The sequence below is a fragment of the Lonchura striata genome, chromosome 7, assembly GCF_050655825.1.
Source record: "Lonchura striata isolate lonStrDom1 chromosome 7, ASM5065582v1, whole genome shotgun sequence".
NCBI classification, from domain to species: domain Eukaryota; kingdom Metazoa; phylum Chordata; class Aves; order Passeriformes; family Estrildidae; genus Lonchura; species Lonchura striata.
In genome coordinates this window covers 20,642,498-20,655,602 of record NC_140709.1, presented here as the reverse complement: position 1 = coordinate 20,655,602, position 13,105 = coordinate 20,642,498, and the positions used below count along the sequence as shown (strand labels likewise).

At 40.4% G+C, this 13,105-nt stretch overlaps 1 protein-coding gene and 1 long non-coding RNA gene across 21 annotated transcripts in view; one reads left to right on the top strand and one right to left on the bottom strand.

Moving 5' to 3' along the window:
• The first annotated feature begins 31 nt into the window (after nt 1-31).
• LOC110482905 (uncharacterized) overlaps nt 32-13,105 on the top strand; it is a 55,532-nt gene continuing 42,458 nt past the window's right edge. For 11 of the 16 annotated variants that reach the window (XR_014956567.1, XR_014956570.1, XR_014956569.1 and 8 more), the window contains exons 1-3: nt 37-186; nt 7,586-7,765; nt 8,857-12,982. This is a non-coding gene — a long non-coding RNA (uncharacterized LOC110482905). Of the gene's footprint in view, nt 187-7,585; nt 7,766-8,856; nt 12,983-13,105 lie in introns of all 16 variants that reach the window. The other 5 variants (XR_014956573.1, XR_014956561.1, XR_014956572.1 and 2 more) reach the window with 5 other exon arrangements.
• ITGA6 (integrin subunit alpha 6) overlaps nt 6,845-13,105 on the bottom strand; it is a 43,491-nt gene continuing 37,230 nt past the window's right edge. For 4 of the 5 annotated variants that reach the window (XM_085584425.1, XM_077785049.2, XM_021552480.4 and 1 more), the window contains 4 exons: nt 12,696-12,806; nt 12,516-12,614; nt 12,068-12,193; nt 6,845-8,908 (listed from right to left, as the gene is read on the bottom strand). In XM_085584425.1, coding sequence (XP_085440551.1) covers nt 8,750-8,908; nt 12,068-12,193; nt 12,516-12,614; nt 12,696-12,806 — 495 coding nt within the window. In that variant the 3' untranslated portion in view covers nt 6,845-8,749. Of the gene's footprint in view, nt 8,909-10,493; nt 10,624-12,067; nt 12,194-12,515; nt 12,615-12,695; nt 12,807-13,105 lie in introns of those variants that run through there. The other variant, XM_021552481.4, reaches the window with a different exon arrangement.

Genomic DNA, 13,105 nt, shown 5'->3' with positions numbered 1-13,105 from the left:
CCCGAGGGGGGCGGGCGTCTCCGCCCGGCCCGGCCCCGCAGCGGCGCGGGGCGGGCGAGAGGGCGGCGAGGGGGAGCTCGGCGCCGCCCGGCGGGGCCCGCGGCCGGCGCTCGGCTGCCCCCCGCGCCTTGGGGCCCGAAGGGAGAAGGCGCCGCTCGCTTCGTGGAGGAGCCCGGCTAGGCGCAGGTACGCGGCGGTACGGGTGCCGGTGCCGCCGCCAGCCCGGCCAAGGGCCGCGGTGCGCCCGGCCCGGCGGGGAGCCGTGAGGGCTGCGGGGCGGGACCCGAGAGATGTCCGTGCGCCAGCGGCTCTGGCCCGGCATTGCGCTGCCCGGGGGCTGGCCATGCGGGCTCGGAGCACCCGGGGCTCCCCCTCGCCCTGCGATGGAGGCGGAACGGGAACTGTAGAAACTCAGAAGCGCCGGCGTTGTCCATAGGCCGGCGGGAGGGCAGAGCCCCTCCCGAGGGCATCGGCCGCGCTTGAACAGCCGCGTGGCTTCTCACTGCTCACCTGTGTCTGCCCAGCGGCGGGGGGGCTCGGGTTTCCTTCAGTCGCTAGAAAAAAGACAATCAATCAAACAAAAAACACAGAGGAAGGATAGGGCTTCTGCCTTTACAGATGCATTCCTGATCGGTCAGCAATAGGCACAATATGCGTGTGTATTGGTAGAAAAACATTTGGACTGTGTGTCATAGTGAATCACTTTACTGCCTGTTAAAATTCAGTATGTGAGGTACCAGACTGGGTATTGAATAGTTTATTGTCGTGCTGTGGTAGAAATATCTAGAATACTAACCAAAAAAGGCCATTAATAGTGATTATAAGCATTTCTGATAAACTTACTGCAGTATATAACTATCTTTGACACTAGGCTCTCATCTCCATCAGATAGGTCTATTGCTACAGGTAAATTTTGATACCTGGTAGCTTGAGCTAGGTGCCTCAAAAGAGGGAACCCCAGACAAAGAAATTCCTGGGTAATTATTATAATCTAAACTCTGCACACAATAGTGTGGATGAATAGCTATATTAGAGTCTGGGCCCTTCTTGACCTTCATTGTTTTGCTCTTTTGTCACCAAGTTTTTGCCACGTGGTCATCTTCACATCCTCTTAGGTCTGTTTCTGTGGTAGTTTCAGTCAGTTCTGGAGTCCATGTTATAATGTGGTTGCTCAGCTATTAACTTTTGAGTAATATTTAAATTACACTTGTGTCTACTCTAACTATTAAAAATGTTAGTTCCAGGTTTCACTGTGATACATCTTTGACTTCTGCAATATAGCCATATAACTCAGCTTGCTATAACAATTCTAGCTACTTCTGCCAAGCAAGCACAGCTACTTTCAAATAATACGATTTTTTCAATCATTCTACCTTTGTTTTGGTAAGCATACCTTTAATAATTTGATTAATAATTTCATAATTTAATATTAATAATTTAGTATTTGATAATAGTTTAACCCCGTGCCCTAGCAGAGTTTGAAGGCAAGGTTCACTCTGTTAATTACTACCTAGGCCATTATTCACACACAGGGACAGAGGTGTGTACATCTATACCTGTGTACAAAATTACTATGGAAAGTTCCTCTGGAGTTCAGTAGAATACATCAAATCCATTTATATTTCTCAGCAGTCAAGAGTGGCTCCTCAAGGCCTGTAGGGGAATGGTCTTTCCTCTATGGCAGGCATGAAACTTCATGGGCTCCAGGTGGTGTCCCACCTGGAGAGGTGCTGATCACAGCCTGCTGGGGTGTGGGAGAATTCAAAGGGCCTCTGGGGGAGGCAATACCTGAAATCATAGAGCAGGCCTGAGGAGGTGTGGGAGGGAATGAACCATCTCAATTCCCCCATGTCTGAAGTCAGTTCAGGTGCTCCACAGAGTGACAGGGTGGTCACCTCTTGCTTCTCTGCCTTTAAACAGGTTAATGCTATGTTCCAGTTGTATTTGGAGGGAAACTTTTGGTTAGCTAATTATTACGGTTTTGTTAAATGTTAATAATACGTATCAGGAATGCCTCTTCAACAGCATCGATTATTCTCCACACTACACCATACTGAAATACTGTTCAGTAAGAAGCATTATCCCAATTTACCTTTTGCATTTCAGTGAGCAAGGTGCCCGCATGACCTTCCCTTATAATTACTGTTAGCAGTAAATTTTACCCACAGTGAAGAAACATGTATAGTGTGGAATGTACTATAGTTACCGTATTGATTAAAATAAAGAAGTGAAGGTCTCCAGCCTGTGGGAACTTGTTGATGTGTGAATCAGATTTCAGCCAGTTCATGCTGGTTATGGTTGCTCCTGCGAGAAGGATAAGCAATCTTATGATGGCTAACCTCATCTCCAGTGGAGATGTGCTGGTATCATTCCCAGTGCCATTCCTGAAAAGAGAAAACAACAATATCCACAGTGGATTATGCCCTGCATTCATTTGATTTTTCTATTGTGGATATTGCTATTCACCCCATAAATTTATTAAATCAGCTTTTCAATATTGATTGGTTTCCTGTAAACAAACCTTGTACCTTTGACTTGTGTATGACCTGATAATGAGGTTGGATATCCTATGGCATCCACTAGAGCAGTTCTGGTACAGCAGTCACATTAATCCATTCAGTGCTTTGTTAGATTCCTCCCTATTTCTTGTTAATGTTGCATTGAAATACAGAAAGCATTTGATTCAGTCAGCGTCCTGGTGCAGTTTCCTGAACTGCACCAATAGTATGTGAGAAAGAAGCAGGGTCAGACTGCTTTTTTCATCTGGTTTGTAATCCAACATACCTTAATCTTTATGCTGCAAACTGAATGGCTTGTTCTGCTCTGGCCAGGGAGTGGTGGCTAATTGGGCAAACAGACACCTTGTCTGTCTCTTCAAGACTTTTACAAATGCACCTTGTTGGCAGGTTTTGCTTATTGCTGCTTGTAGGCCACTCCAGGAACACCAAGGAGTACCTCATGCTGCTCAAGTTTGTAATAGTTTGGAACTTGTACTTGAAAATCGCTGTGCTCAAAAACATGTTATGATGGCCTCTCTGCTGTGAGCCAGCACTAGTTTAAAGCAGTGGCTACAAGCAGTGCATGGGGTCTTTGTAAACTGTTGCAATTCCTTATGGTGGCTCTGGATTGGCTTCATCTTCTAGATGCATATATTACTGTGTTGTTATTTTGTGTTTCAGCTTTACAGACATGCCTTAAAAACTGGCCTTCTGCCTAAAGTTATCTTTGGACAGCAGCCCCAGCCACAAGATGTGGCAGAGGCTGCCAGAGGTTAAATAAATCATTGTTCATTGTAAGCTAGAGACCATACATAGTCATGTAAACAGAGAGCACTTTTCTCGGAAAAAGTTGTGCAGGATGAGCAGTCACAGAAGTAACTGTGGATAAAAGAATGGTGGAGAATTCTTTAAATGCTGTGTTCTGAGAAGAACCTCTCTGTTTACCTAGTGGTGTTTTCCTTATCTTGTTTAAACAATTGATCAGATCCTGATCCATGTAAACATGTTCTGTTAGAATATTGGAGAAAATTTTGAATGCTCTTTCTCTCCTAAAACCTGTTTCTCTCATTGACAATTTTCTAGGGTCTTGCTCTGATGTGATCCAGTGTGACACTGGCCAGAGCTCTAATGTAGTGATTTCTGCAATTTCTTGAGTAAACCATAAGGGAGAAATGTGTTCATTATTTTGCATTTTTACTACTCTTATTCATGCTTCTTGGTGTTGTTGAAATTCTGATACATCCAGATCAATAATTTAAATGAGACAGAACAATTCAGACCTCAAAATAACTGGAAATAGTTGAATTTCAATTTAATTTATTTTTTAAGTTCTAATATTGCAGTGTGTTACATAGAAAAAGTTTCTTGTTTGTTGTTACTGGAAATCATCAATTCTTGGGTGCAGCATGTACTAGTGGTTTTTTCCTTTTCTTTAAGGTCCTCAGATTAAGAAAAAAGCTTAAGTTGCCAGGTATGAGTATCCTTAGAATACCTTTCCCCTTCCCTTTCCCCTTCCCTTTCCCCTTCCCTTTCCCCTTCCCTTTCCCCTTCCCTTTCCCCTTCCCTTTCCCCTTCCCTTTCCCCTTCCCTTTCCCCTTCCCTTTCCCCTTCCCTTTCCCCTTCCCTTTCCCCTTCCCTGTTTTCTTTCAGTGGTTTATACACTTGGCTGCAATGGCTGCACAGTCACCTGGCCCATCTAGCCAGTTTGTGTACTTAAAATTGTTTGTTCTTAGGTTTGCCTTCATTCTTAGGTTTCTGTCAGACAAATTCTTAGGATTACATTGGTTTGTGTGGCTTTGATCTCTTTTTTGTGAGGAGCTTTGATCCTTATGGGGTTCTTCCAGTGTGAGATACTCTTAGGATTCTATGGATGGCTTTTAGAAGCAGGAAAAATATGCTATACAGTTACTGAAATGAAGCATTAGCATTTTTGAGGAACAGGTACAGCAAAGTATTTTGTGGACAACTCTTAGCAGCTGTTAGAGGGGGACTGCTGATCCAGGTGGATATGTGTCAGGTCCACGATGGCTGTTTTCATGTTGTTCCTCCTTGCTAAGCTGGAATTGGTCAGTACCTTGTAAGCAGGTTGGCAGTAATGCACATCTTGGCTCTGTACTGGGGTACTCTGTTGGACCCCTCCACTTCAAGAAACCAATCAGTATCCTGCAAACATTTCTTTTAATCCACTTATCAGTTGCATTATTTCCTAGGTTCCTAGCAAAAGTATTTAACTCCTCTGTCCCTTCCTTCCCTATTCCCCTAAAACACTGGGATTGAGGGATAGAATGCATAGTTACCATTGTGTATCAGTGATGAGGGGGATTTATCTTGGTCTGCAGCAGCAAGGACACGTCCTCTTGCAAAAATCTCTTCTCTGTGTTTTCTGGGATATTTGAAGCAGGTACGGCCCTGAAAAGGTGCTGCTTGCCAACAAACATTTTGTAGTGCTAGAAAAGGAAAAAAGGGGTCTTTCTTGCAGTATGAAAAATGCAAACTGTAGGTCCCCAACCCCTTCATAGTTACCATGTCACACTTTGGCTGGGGTTTAAGGCCTGTTGCAGCAGCCATCTTTTGGGATAGGAGTTTTGCAGTGTTTTTACAAAGTTCACAAGGTTAGGACTCAGCAAGGTTTATAAGCCTGTAAAAGGTTTGTAGTATGAATAATGACTCTGAGGCCTGGAAAGATAGACATTGAAAGGTACCTGAGGACTGGGATAAAAAACTAAAGCAACTGGTTACACAATCCCTGTAGGGAAGCAACTCACACTCGTCTTGTGCCGCACAGCCGTGCTGTCTGGTGAGGCAGCTGAAGCACGTCCAAGCACATCCACAGGCTGCTGCTTGCTCAGAGCACTGCCTGGTTGTTTCATCACAGCTTGGTCTCCTGGCCTCTGCAAACCAGCTGCTGACACCACACTTTCTCTGTGCTGGCAGAAGTTACTGCAGCTGTTGAACATGAGCAGCTCTCTGTGGAGTTTGGACACACTGCAGCCATGATGATCAGCATTGCAACAAGGGTGCTGGTGGTTCAGTGCCCCTTTCAGAAGTTTCCCTTTACCTCACGTGCTGATTCTTGATTTGTGTCCAACTGAGCACCCTGTTGCCTCTCTTTTTCTACATATAACTTTTATGTACAGGTGGCTACTGGAATTGAGCTGTGGTGGTCCCTTAAATTGAAAGGTATATTCTCTCATAAGGTGTCTTCTGTGCTGCAGCAGTTAAATGTATGGGAAAGTATTGCAGTTTACCAACATTCTGTTTCTGTACCTTGGACAATAAAGAGTGTATATTTTTGTACAGATATAAAACACACACTATATATAGTGAACAGCAAGTTTTATATATCACACATGTGCATACATGTACATGTGCATTTTATACACATACACTATTAGAGTGCTGTACCACTGTGTATATTGTATAGACTACATCTAGTACTACTATGTGTATGGTGTATATGAGCACACACATAAAGCCAAATACATTAGAGTTGTTCAAAAGCTTCATATAATCAGCTGTTTAACTGTTCTGCCAGTTGATATTTTGTCTTCTTGTAGACAAATCTTTGTGGCCATCATGTAAAGGAAAGTAATTTCTTAATAAGAGCAGGTTGAGTTCTTATCTTTGAGATGCTCTCAAGAGTCTAGTGGCATTTTCTGGGTCTAGTTCTGGAAGCTTCTTGGCCTCAACTACAAAGAGTGGCCTAGCATATATCCAGCTGACCTTTTTCTTTGGGCTTTGTTTGCATCAAAAGGCCTTTCAGCATCCAGTGAGGGCTGACATCTTAAAGAGGTGGAACCACATTTTGTCTGTTGGGTTTCATGGGATTTTTTCCCTGCATAATTTTGGCTTTTCCACTGGGCTTTTTTGGTGGACTTGAAACTACCCTGCAGTTGTGTTATATCAAATCTCCACTGCTAAATACAAATAGGTATGCAAAGTTCTTGACTGATTTTGGGGCATGTATCCATCTCCACTACTTACTCAAATACTCATCTGGCACTATTTAGGAAGCTTTTTAGGAGGTTGTTTCCATGAAAGGGCTCCAGGGCAGCACGAGTGCCAAGCATGGAGCGAGGAGAGGGGGGGCCGTGTCCCAGTGGGAGCTGGCACGTGGTGCTCTGACTCCTACCAGTGCTGGCACGGGCAGCAAGCAGCAGAGAGCCTGCGAGCCTGAGATTGTGCCTTATCTCCTGCTGCTCCTTATCTGCCCTCTGCATGGAGCAGGGCAGCAAGAGCTACACCAATGCTGAGGGAGAACTTGTCAAAGCCTACCACTTCGAGCCTGTTTTTCTAGGGAACTGTGGCCACCTCAGTTAAGTATGATAAAATCACTATTACCAAGACCATCTTTAATTTAAAAAAATTTATTTCACACTTCTATACAAATATCCACAGGTAATTTCTAATCATGGAATGATGTAGCATTCTTAGCTGGTATAACAAAAGTTTGAGATAAAAATATATATCAATGACTTATTTTTCAAGAACTTTAACACTGCTAAGACATTCATGTTCTTAGATGAGGGCCAAAACCTGATTTTATACTCAGGGGTATTTCTCAAGCTTCTTAGCCCCTGACAAGCCTGGCTTTTGATACTGCTGAGCCTTTAAGCAAATAAACTAGGATTCTAACAGCTAAAAACTTGGGTAACGTCTGAATTAATATGTAAGCATTCATAAAGTCAGGGTCATAACATACTGAGATTATCTAGTTTAATAAACTCATCTTAGTTAACACTAAAAGGTAACTTTTTAGGTGACCACACCTTCCAAGAAGGTACATTCAAAATTAGCAGTAAAAATAAGATATTTGACAACTGCCCTCCTAGCAGGATTTTACCCTATGAGGGGAAAAAATACCAAGAGGTTTTTGCATAGTTCATAGCAGAAGCAATTAAACATGCATACTTTCTGAGCAGAATTTTGTTTCACATGGAATACATAACTGTGAGCTAAATCTTTGTTCTTAAATAGTACCAAGGTTTTAGAATATGGGTAAAAAAGTAAACTCTTTAAACCATTCTCTCAGTTAGTTACCATAACCAGACTGCTAATATCATGGTTCTACTTCTATCAACATTCAGGTATTGAATATGATTCAGTAGTCTCAACGTGATCAGCTCACATCCTGACAGTTAAGGTAAATAAGGCATCTATAGCCTCCAAGTGCTATACAACAGCTACAGTAGTCAAGGCCTTTTGCCAACCAGGAAGTCCTGATGAAGCTGGAATGAGGTTTCCAAAGGACTTTTCACTTTCTTGCCGTGAGTATAAAATGATATCTAAAACACTACTTCACTTTGGTGTCCAAATTGTTAAACAGTCCACAGTAATATACAAATCATGTTACAAGTATCAGGAAAAGAAAGCACCCATAGACATCATTTGCATAAATATTTACATTTTAGAAAGCATTGGCACCTTCAGTGATTTATTAAAATGCAGTGAAAGCCTCAGGTCTCATTATTTGAAGTTCAAACAGAAACACAAAAAAACCAGAACAGTGGATTTAAAAATTCAGTAGTCTTCAGCCTACCAGTTAGTCAAAGACAATGATTTATAATAAAAATAAATATAAAAATTACTAATATATATATATACACAAAGTACATCTAATATTCAAGCCTCTCTTAAAAAAAAAAACCTGTGTATATTTGTTGTGAGCAAGAATCACACAATCTGATCTTAAAAAAAAAGAACCCAAAATCAAGCAACATGACCCATTGCACATGTAATTTAAATGATGCTTTTTGTTAAGCCCTAACTACTGCAGCAGGCAAAGGTTATGACTAAAGCAGACTTGCAGGTCTTCAGTTATACTTGAACAAAGTATGCTAAGGCCACTGTGTGTTTATAATGCGCTGTGCATTGAGGGAACAGTGGAGAACTCATCTTGACCTTAATCAAGCGTGCCTTAAATAACAAGGAAGAAAGTCGGGATCACAGGAGAATCAAAAGGTCTGCTGTAGTGGTTTTGCTAATTTTGCAGAAAAGACCCACATCAACATATTATCTGTAGTGTGGGTTAGATTTAAAGGGGATGAAGAGGCAGTGGGGAAATTAAATAAGGCAAATGAAGTCTGTTGAAGCCACTTTAACTGTGCAAATAAAAGCCTCAATATAAGTAGTAATATCTACAATCAAATAGTGAATGTCCATAGTGTTCACAGGTCTTAGTTCATCAGGATTCCATGAATGAAAACCTTACCTAACTCTATCTGAACTTTGTGGATAAACAACATTTTTGCCTAAGAATAACTTTCATTTTCATTCCATTTGGTGAACCACTGTTTTGTCTCAAGATCTTGGCTTTTCCCATCTTTGATCTGTCGCTCCTCTTTTCGAATTCTTACAGCGTGATAGCGGGGAACACTGTCTTCGTACCTGGAACGCCGGAAGAACCCGCACTGTGCAGAGACAGAAAAGAACAGTTCAGGTGTAAGTTGCTACCAAAGTACTACAACTGTAGAGGCAGTAAATTCTTTCTTCACACAAATATACGGGTAGGAAAACTGAAAACAGACATACGTAGGCCAAAAATGTAGCATATTTAGCTGTAAAAATGTGAGCCAAGAGGCCTGAATTAGCTGTTCAGCAGCAGTTAAAGAGCATGCTCTGACTATCCATGGTAATGAAGTACCTTAAAAAGATTCCCTCCAATACTGTTCATTCATCTAATGAGGACATTTATTGCTACGCACAGGAAAGTGCTTCTCCTGAATCAAAGGTAGGTATGAACTTCAGTGTCTTCCTGTATGATGACATGATTTACCCTTAAGAACCTACAGAAAGATTTCCAGAGCATTCAAAAAAAAGTTACCCCAAGGGCCTTGGTTTTCAAAGCACCATTTCCACTTCAGTCACCTGAACTAACTACACATACACTGTCTTAGAAACATGAGTCTTGCTTGCCATGGGAAGTTGCCCTGGATGAAACCTGTAACAGCTTATTTGTGCTTTGCAGTTTTTTTATTCAAAGCCACTGTAAAAACTGATTTTGAATATCAAGGCATGGACTAAAACTGATTTCCAAAACAAAAGGGAGCTATGGCCACAATATACAAAGATAATGACTTGTACACACTCAGCTTTACATCCTTACGGATCATTGACCATCCTTATGGATCAATATTCAGGTTCAGAGACCTTGTGCTATCCAGCTGTCATTAGATACTGCTGGGGGTAAGAACATGTTAAAGCGAGCAAGCTTTTTTCATAGTATTTAGGGTGCTGGATTTTTTGGTTCTGTTTGGTCCATGGTTTGGGGGGTTTTTAATATTAGAACTTAAGATAGAATTTTTAAAAATTACAGTGAGTGAAGACCAATTCATTGGCCATCTCCTAGTTTCATTAAACACTGTTTTGAAATAATTCATGAAGAATTCCTCCCCACTCCCTCATCCCAAGTACACTTATGGATACAATGTACATGCATGTAATATCTTAAGTGGAATAAAGGTTGCTGGAAGCATAAATCATCATGCATCTTGTAACTTCAGCAAAGTGTGTTCCTAGAGAAGTACATCTTAGAACTCAATTAAAACAGATGTGAGACCTGCAATAAATACTTGTTATGAAAACCCTTCTCCAATGTAAGCAACATGTACAGCATGCACTAAAGGTTAGTAAAGCAAATTTACGTTTTGTTGCTGTAGTCTTATCTTTGCATCTTAACTGTACAGTGTTGATTCCGATCTTGCAAGCTTAAAGACTTATTTGTAATGTTAAAGCATAAATTTAAAAAAAATACTGAAGCCTACTGCAACAGCTCACCATGTTTTTTAAAAAATAAATAAGAAGCATTTTAGACCAGCATAAACCTCTGTGTGTTCACATGCACCAGAAGCTGGAAATCTATCAACAAAAGGAGCAAGCAAGTATGATAGCTTGAAATCCAAAAGTTAATAGAACTTATGCAGAAAAAGCTTCACAGTTAGCCACTGCAACCATAGCATGTGCCACAGCTAGCAATTAAAAAATATCATCAGTTACCAATTACAGAAGTAGATCAGTACTATGCATCAGAAGTAAGTCTCTCTTTATCAGATGGCTGAGCATGGATCTCAGCCTTGTGATATGTGGCATCGTAATGATCTTTCTTATTTCTCCTGAAGAAACCACACTACAAGGAAGCAAGGTATTTAGTCATTTTTTTGTGGACTGGAAGAAGTCAAACCTATTAAAACTGACTTAAGTCTGTCACCTGTCTTCCCATTATCCCTTCACACGCCAAAGAAACAAGAAGAAAAAAGTCATCACAAGAACTCGGCTGTTTCTAGATGTGAACTTCTTGGGCTAGCTTGGTCTATACAATAACAGAATAAAATAACCCGAGTTATTAACAGAGTAACCTGAGAATATAATTTCAGAGGCATTTTGACAAATTTGTAGAGAATCTGGGTTTTTTTAAGAAAAGCTACAATAAAGTATGTACAGAGCAAGTCAAGGTGGCTGTGAAGAGCAGAAAGAAGCCCACCCATACAGAAACCTGTTTGTGGACTAGTGCACAGGACAGACAAAACTGCAGGGTGTAGAACAAAACCAGTCTGACCCATTCAATACAAGTTTTTGTCTTAAACCAATGATGTATCTGTCTTTCCAGTACGGTGTTTGTCCTTCATAGAACAGCACAGTCTGTGTCATCAAAAACAGCATTTTTCACTGTGTGTACTTGTCAAAAATGTTCATTATTTTCATGCACAGTAAACCACTAGTAGTTAGTACCTAAAAGCCCACCCAGTATTCATTCATCAGGAGTATTTAAAGGAGCAGCTGGGCATTTTTTAGAAAATAAGGAAATCAGAACTGTCCAAAGGGAAGTAACTTGCAGCAAGTAACTCCTCAAAGCTAACTGCTGCAATTTCACTGAAAAAAAAAAAGTGTCAGGATATTCTTCACCTCCTCTTCCTTAATAACCTTCTGCTATCCCATAACAACAAATATTAACTGCCTACACCTATAAAAACTAAGAATAAAAGGATTGCTCTGTTATACTTGGGACCACAAATAATTGGCACTTTTACAACTGTCATTAGAAAAAAGATACTTGATTTTTTTTCTTTTGCAAATAGCTAACCATTTGTTCTACCTCTTTATTTAGTCAAGGTTTAAAAAAACAATAATAAGAAATTCACCAGCACACTTGGCTATGTAGTAATACTGTGCTTTTGGTTATTTTCATCTACTATCAATTTAATGGTCTTTCTGATGTTATGAGAACAGTGCCCTACTAAAGAATTTGTAAATGGCTCACATAAAGTTTTACCCCTAACTGTAGAGGCTCCCAATGGTTCTATCCATCTGTATCAAACTATGGCCTCTGAACATTTGTCTCAAGTTTCATCTGGAGCTCAAAATACTTCTTTTTGAGGATGTGAAAATAGAAATATTATGTGACAAGTCTGCCCGTACAACCATTTTCATTCCAAGTGTTGCAAAACTGAGAAACTGATAATGTATGATTTGTGCAATTTTGCCCTATTTTGAGTTCCAAATACTTCATTAGTTTGCTATCTTGTCATTTACAGAAGAGAAAATAAAAAATAACCAGAATAATAAAAGCTCACCTTCCATAGTAAGAATACCAACAGTGCAAGCATGAGTATTCCAGCAAGGATAGCCACTGCAATGATCCACCACGGAACTCCCGTATAAAGGGCTACTGGTTTTGCAGGAAATACAGTAACACGCACCTACGGGACAGAAAACGTGCAGGTGGAAGGAGTATTTTAGAAGGTACATGTTAAATTAGAAAGCTGCAATTTATATAGTCTTACCTCTCCTCTAACAAGATGTCTTCTACCAAATGCTTTTGAAGGTCCCACTGGTATCATTTGGATATGGTAATGAATTTTTTAAACTCCATTAAAAGGTAAAAATTATCAATAATTCAAAACTCAGTTAAAAAGTTAAACTTTTAGCTAGTTTTGTTTTAAATCTGTTTCATTCCTGGTCTTTGGAGATCAGGTAGAACAACCATAACCATAATATGTGGTTAGCATATTACGAACCTACCTGAGCAACTTCATTTGTGAGTTTAACATTCTTAGCTGCAGCAGGAACACTGATAGAAGCCCTAACAAGAATGTCAAGGTAATTCATTTTGGAGTATTCCTGTTCCAAAATAAAACATGAATATTAGACACAGAACAGGGAAGAACTGAGCTTTTAAGAAGGGCAGGTAAGAGGACTTACCTCTAAGAAGGTGCTGTTCCACAGCCTGGAACGCAGCACAATAGATGCTTTGCTGTCGAAACCCTTCAGGGGACACTTTATATCCACACAGCGTGCATTCACATTACAGCTCTGCAATTACAGGTTTCTACATGTAAATAAGATCACATCTTCACAGATTGTTTAAACCTCATCCCAAGATTAAATATTGGATTATATGCATCATACCTATATGCAAGACCATCATCTGTCTGTACTAACAGCAAAGGGAAAATACAATGAAGATGTTATTACTTGATTATTTTAAGGTAAGTAACTATGCAGATAATTCTTTCCTAGTTCTTCCTCAGAGCAGATAATCTAAATGCTCAAATTTTAAAAGCATCAATATTTGGATGCAAGATAAAAAGGGAAAGAGAATTTCTTTCACT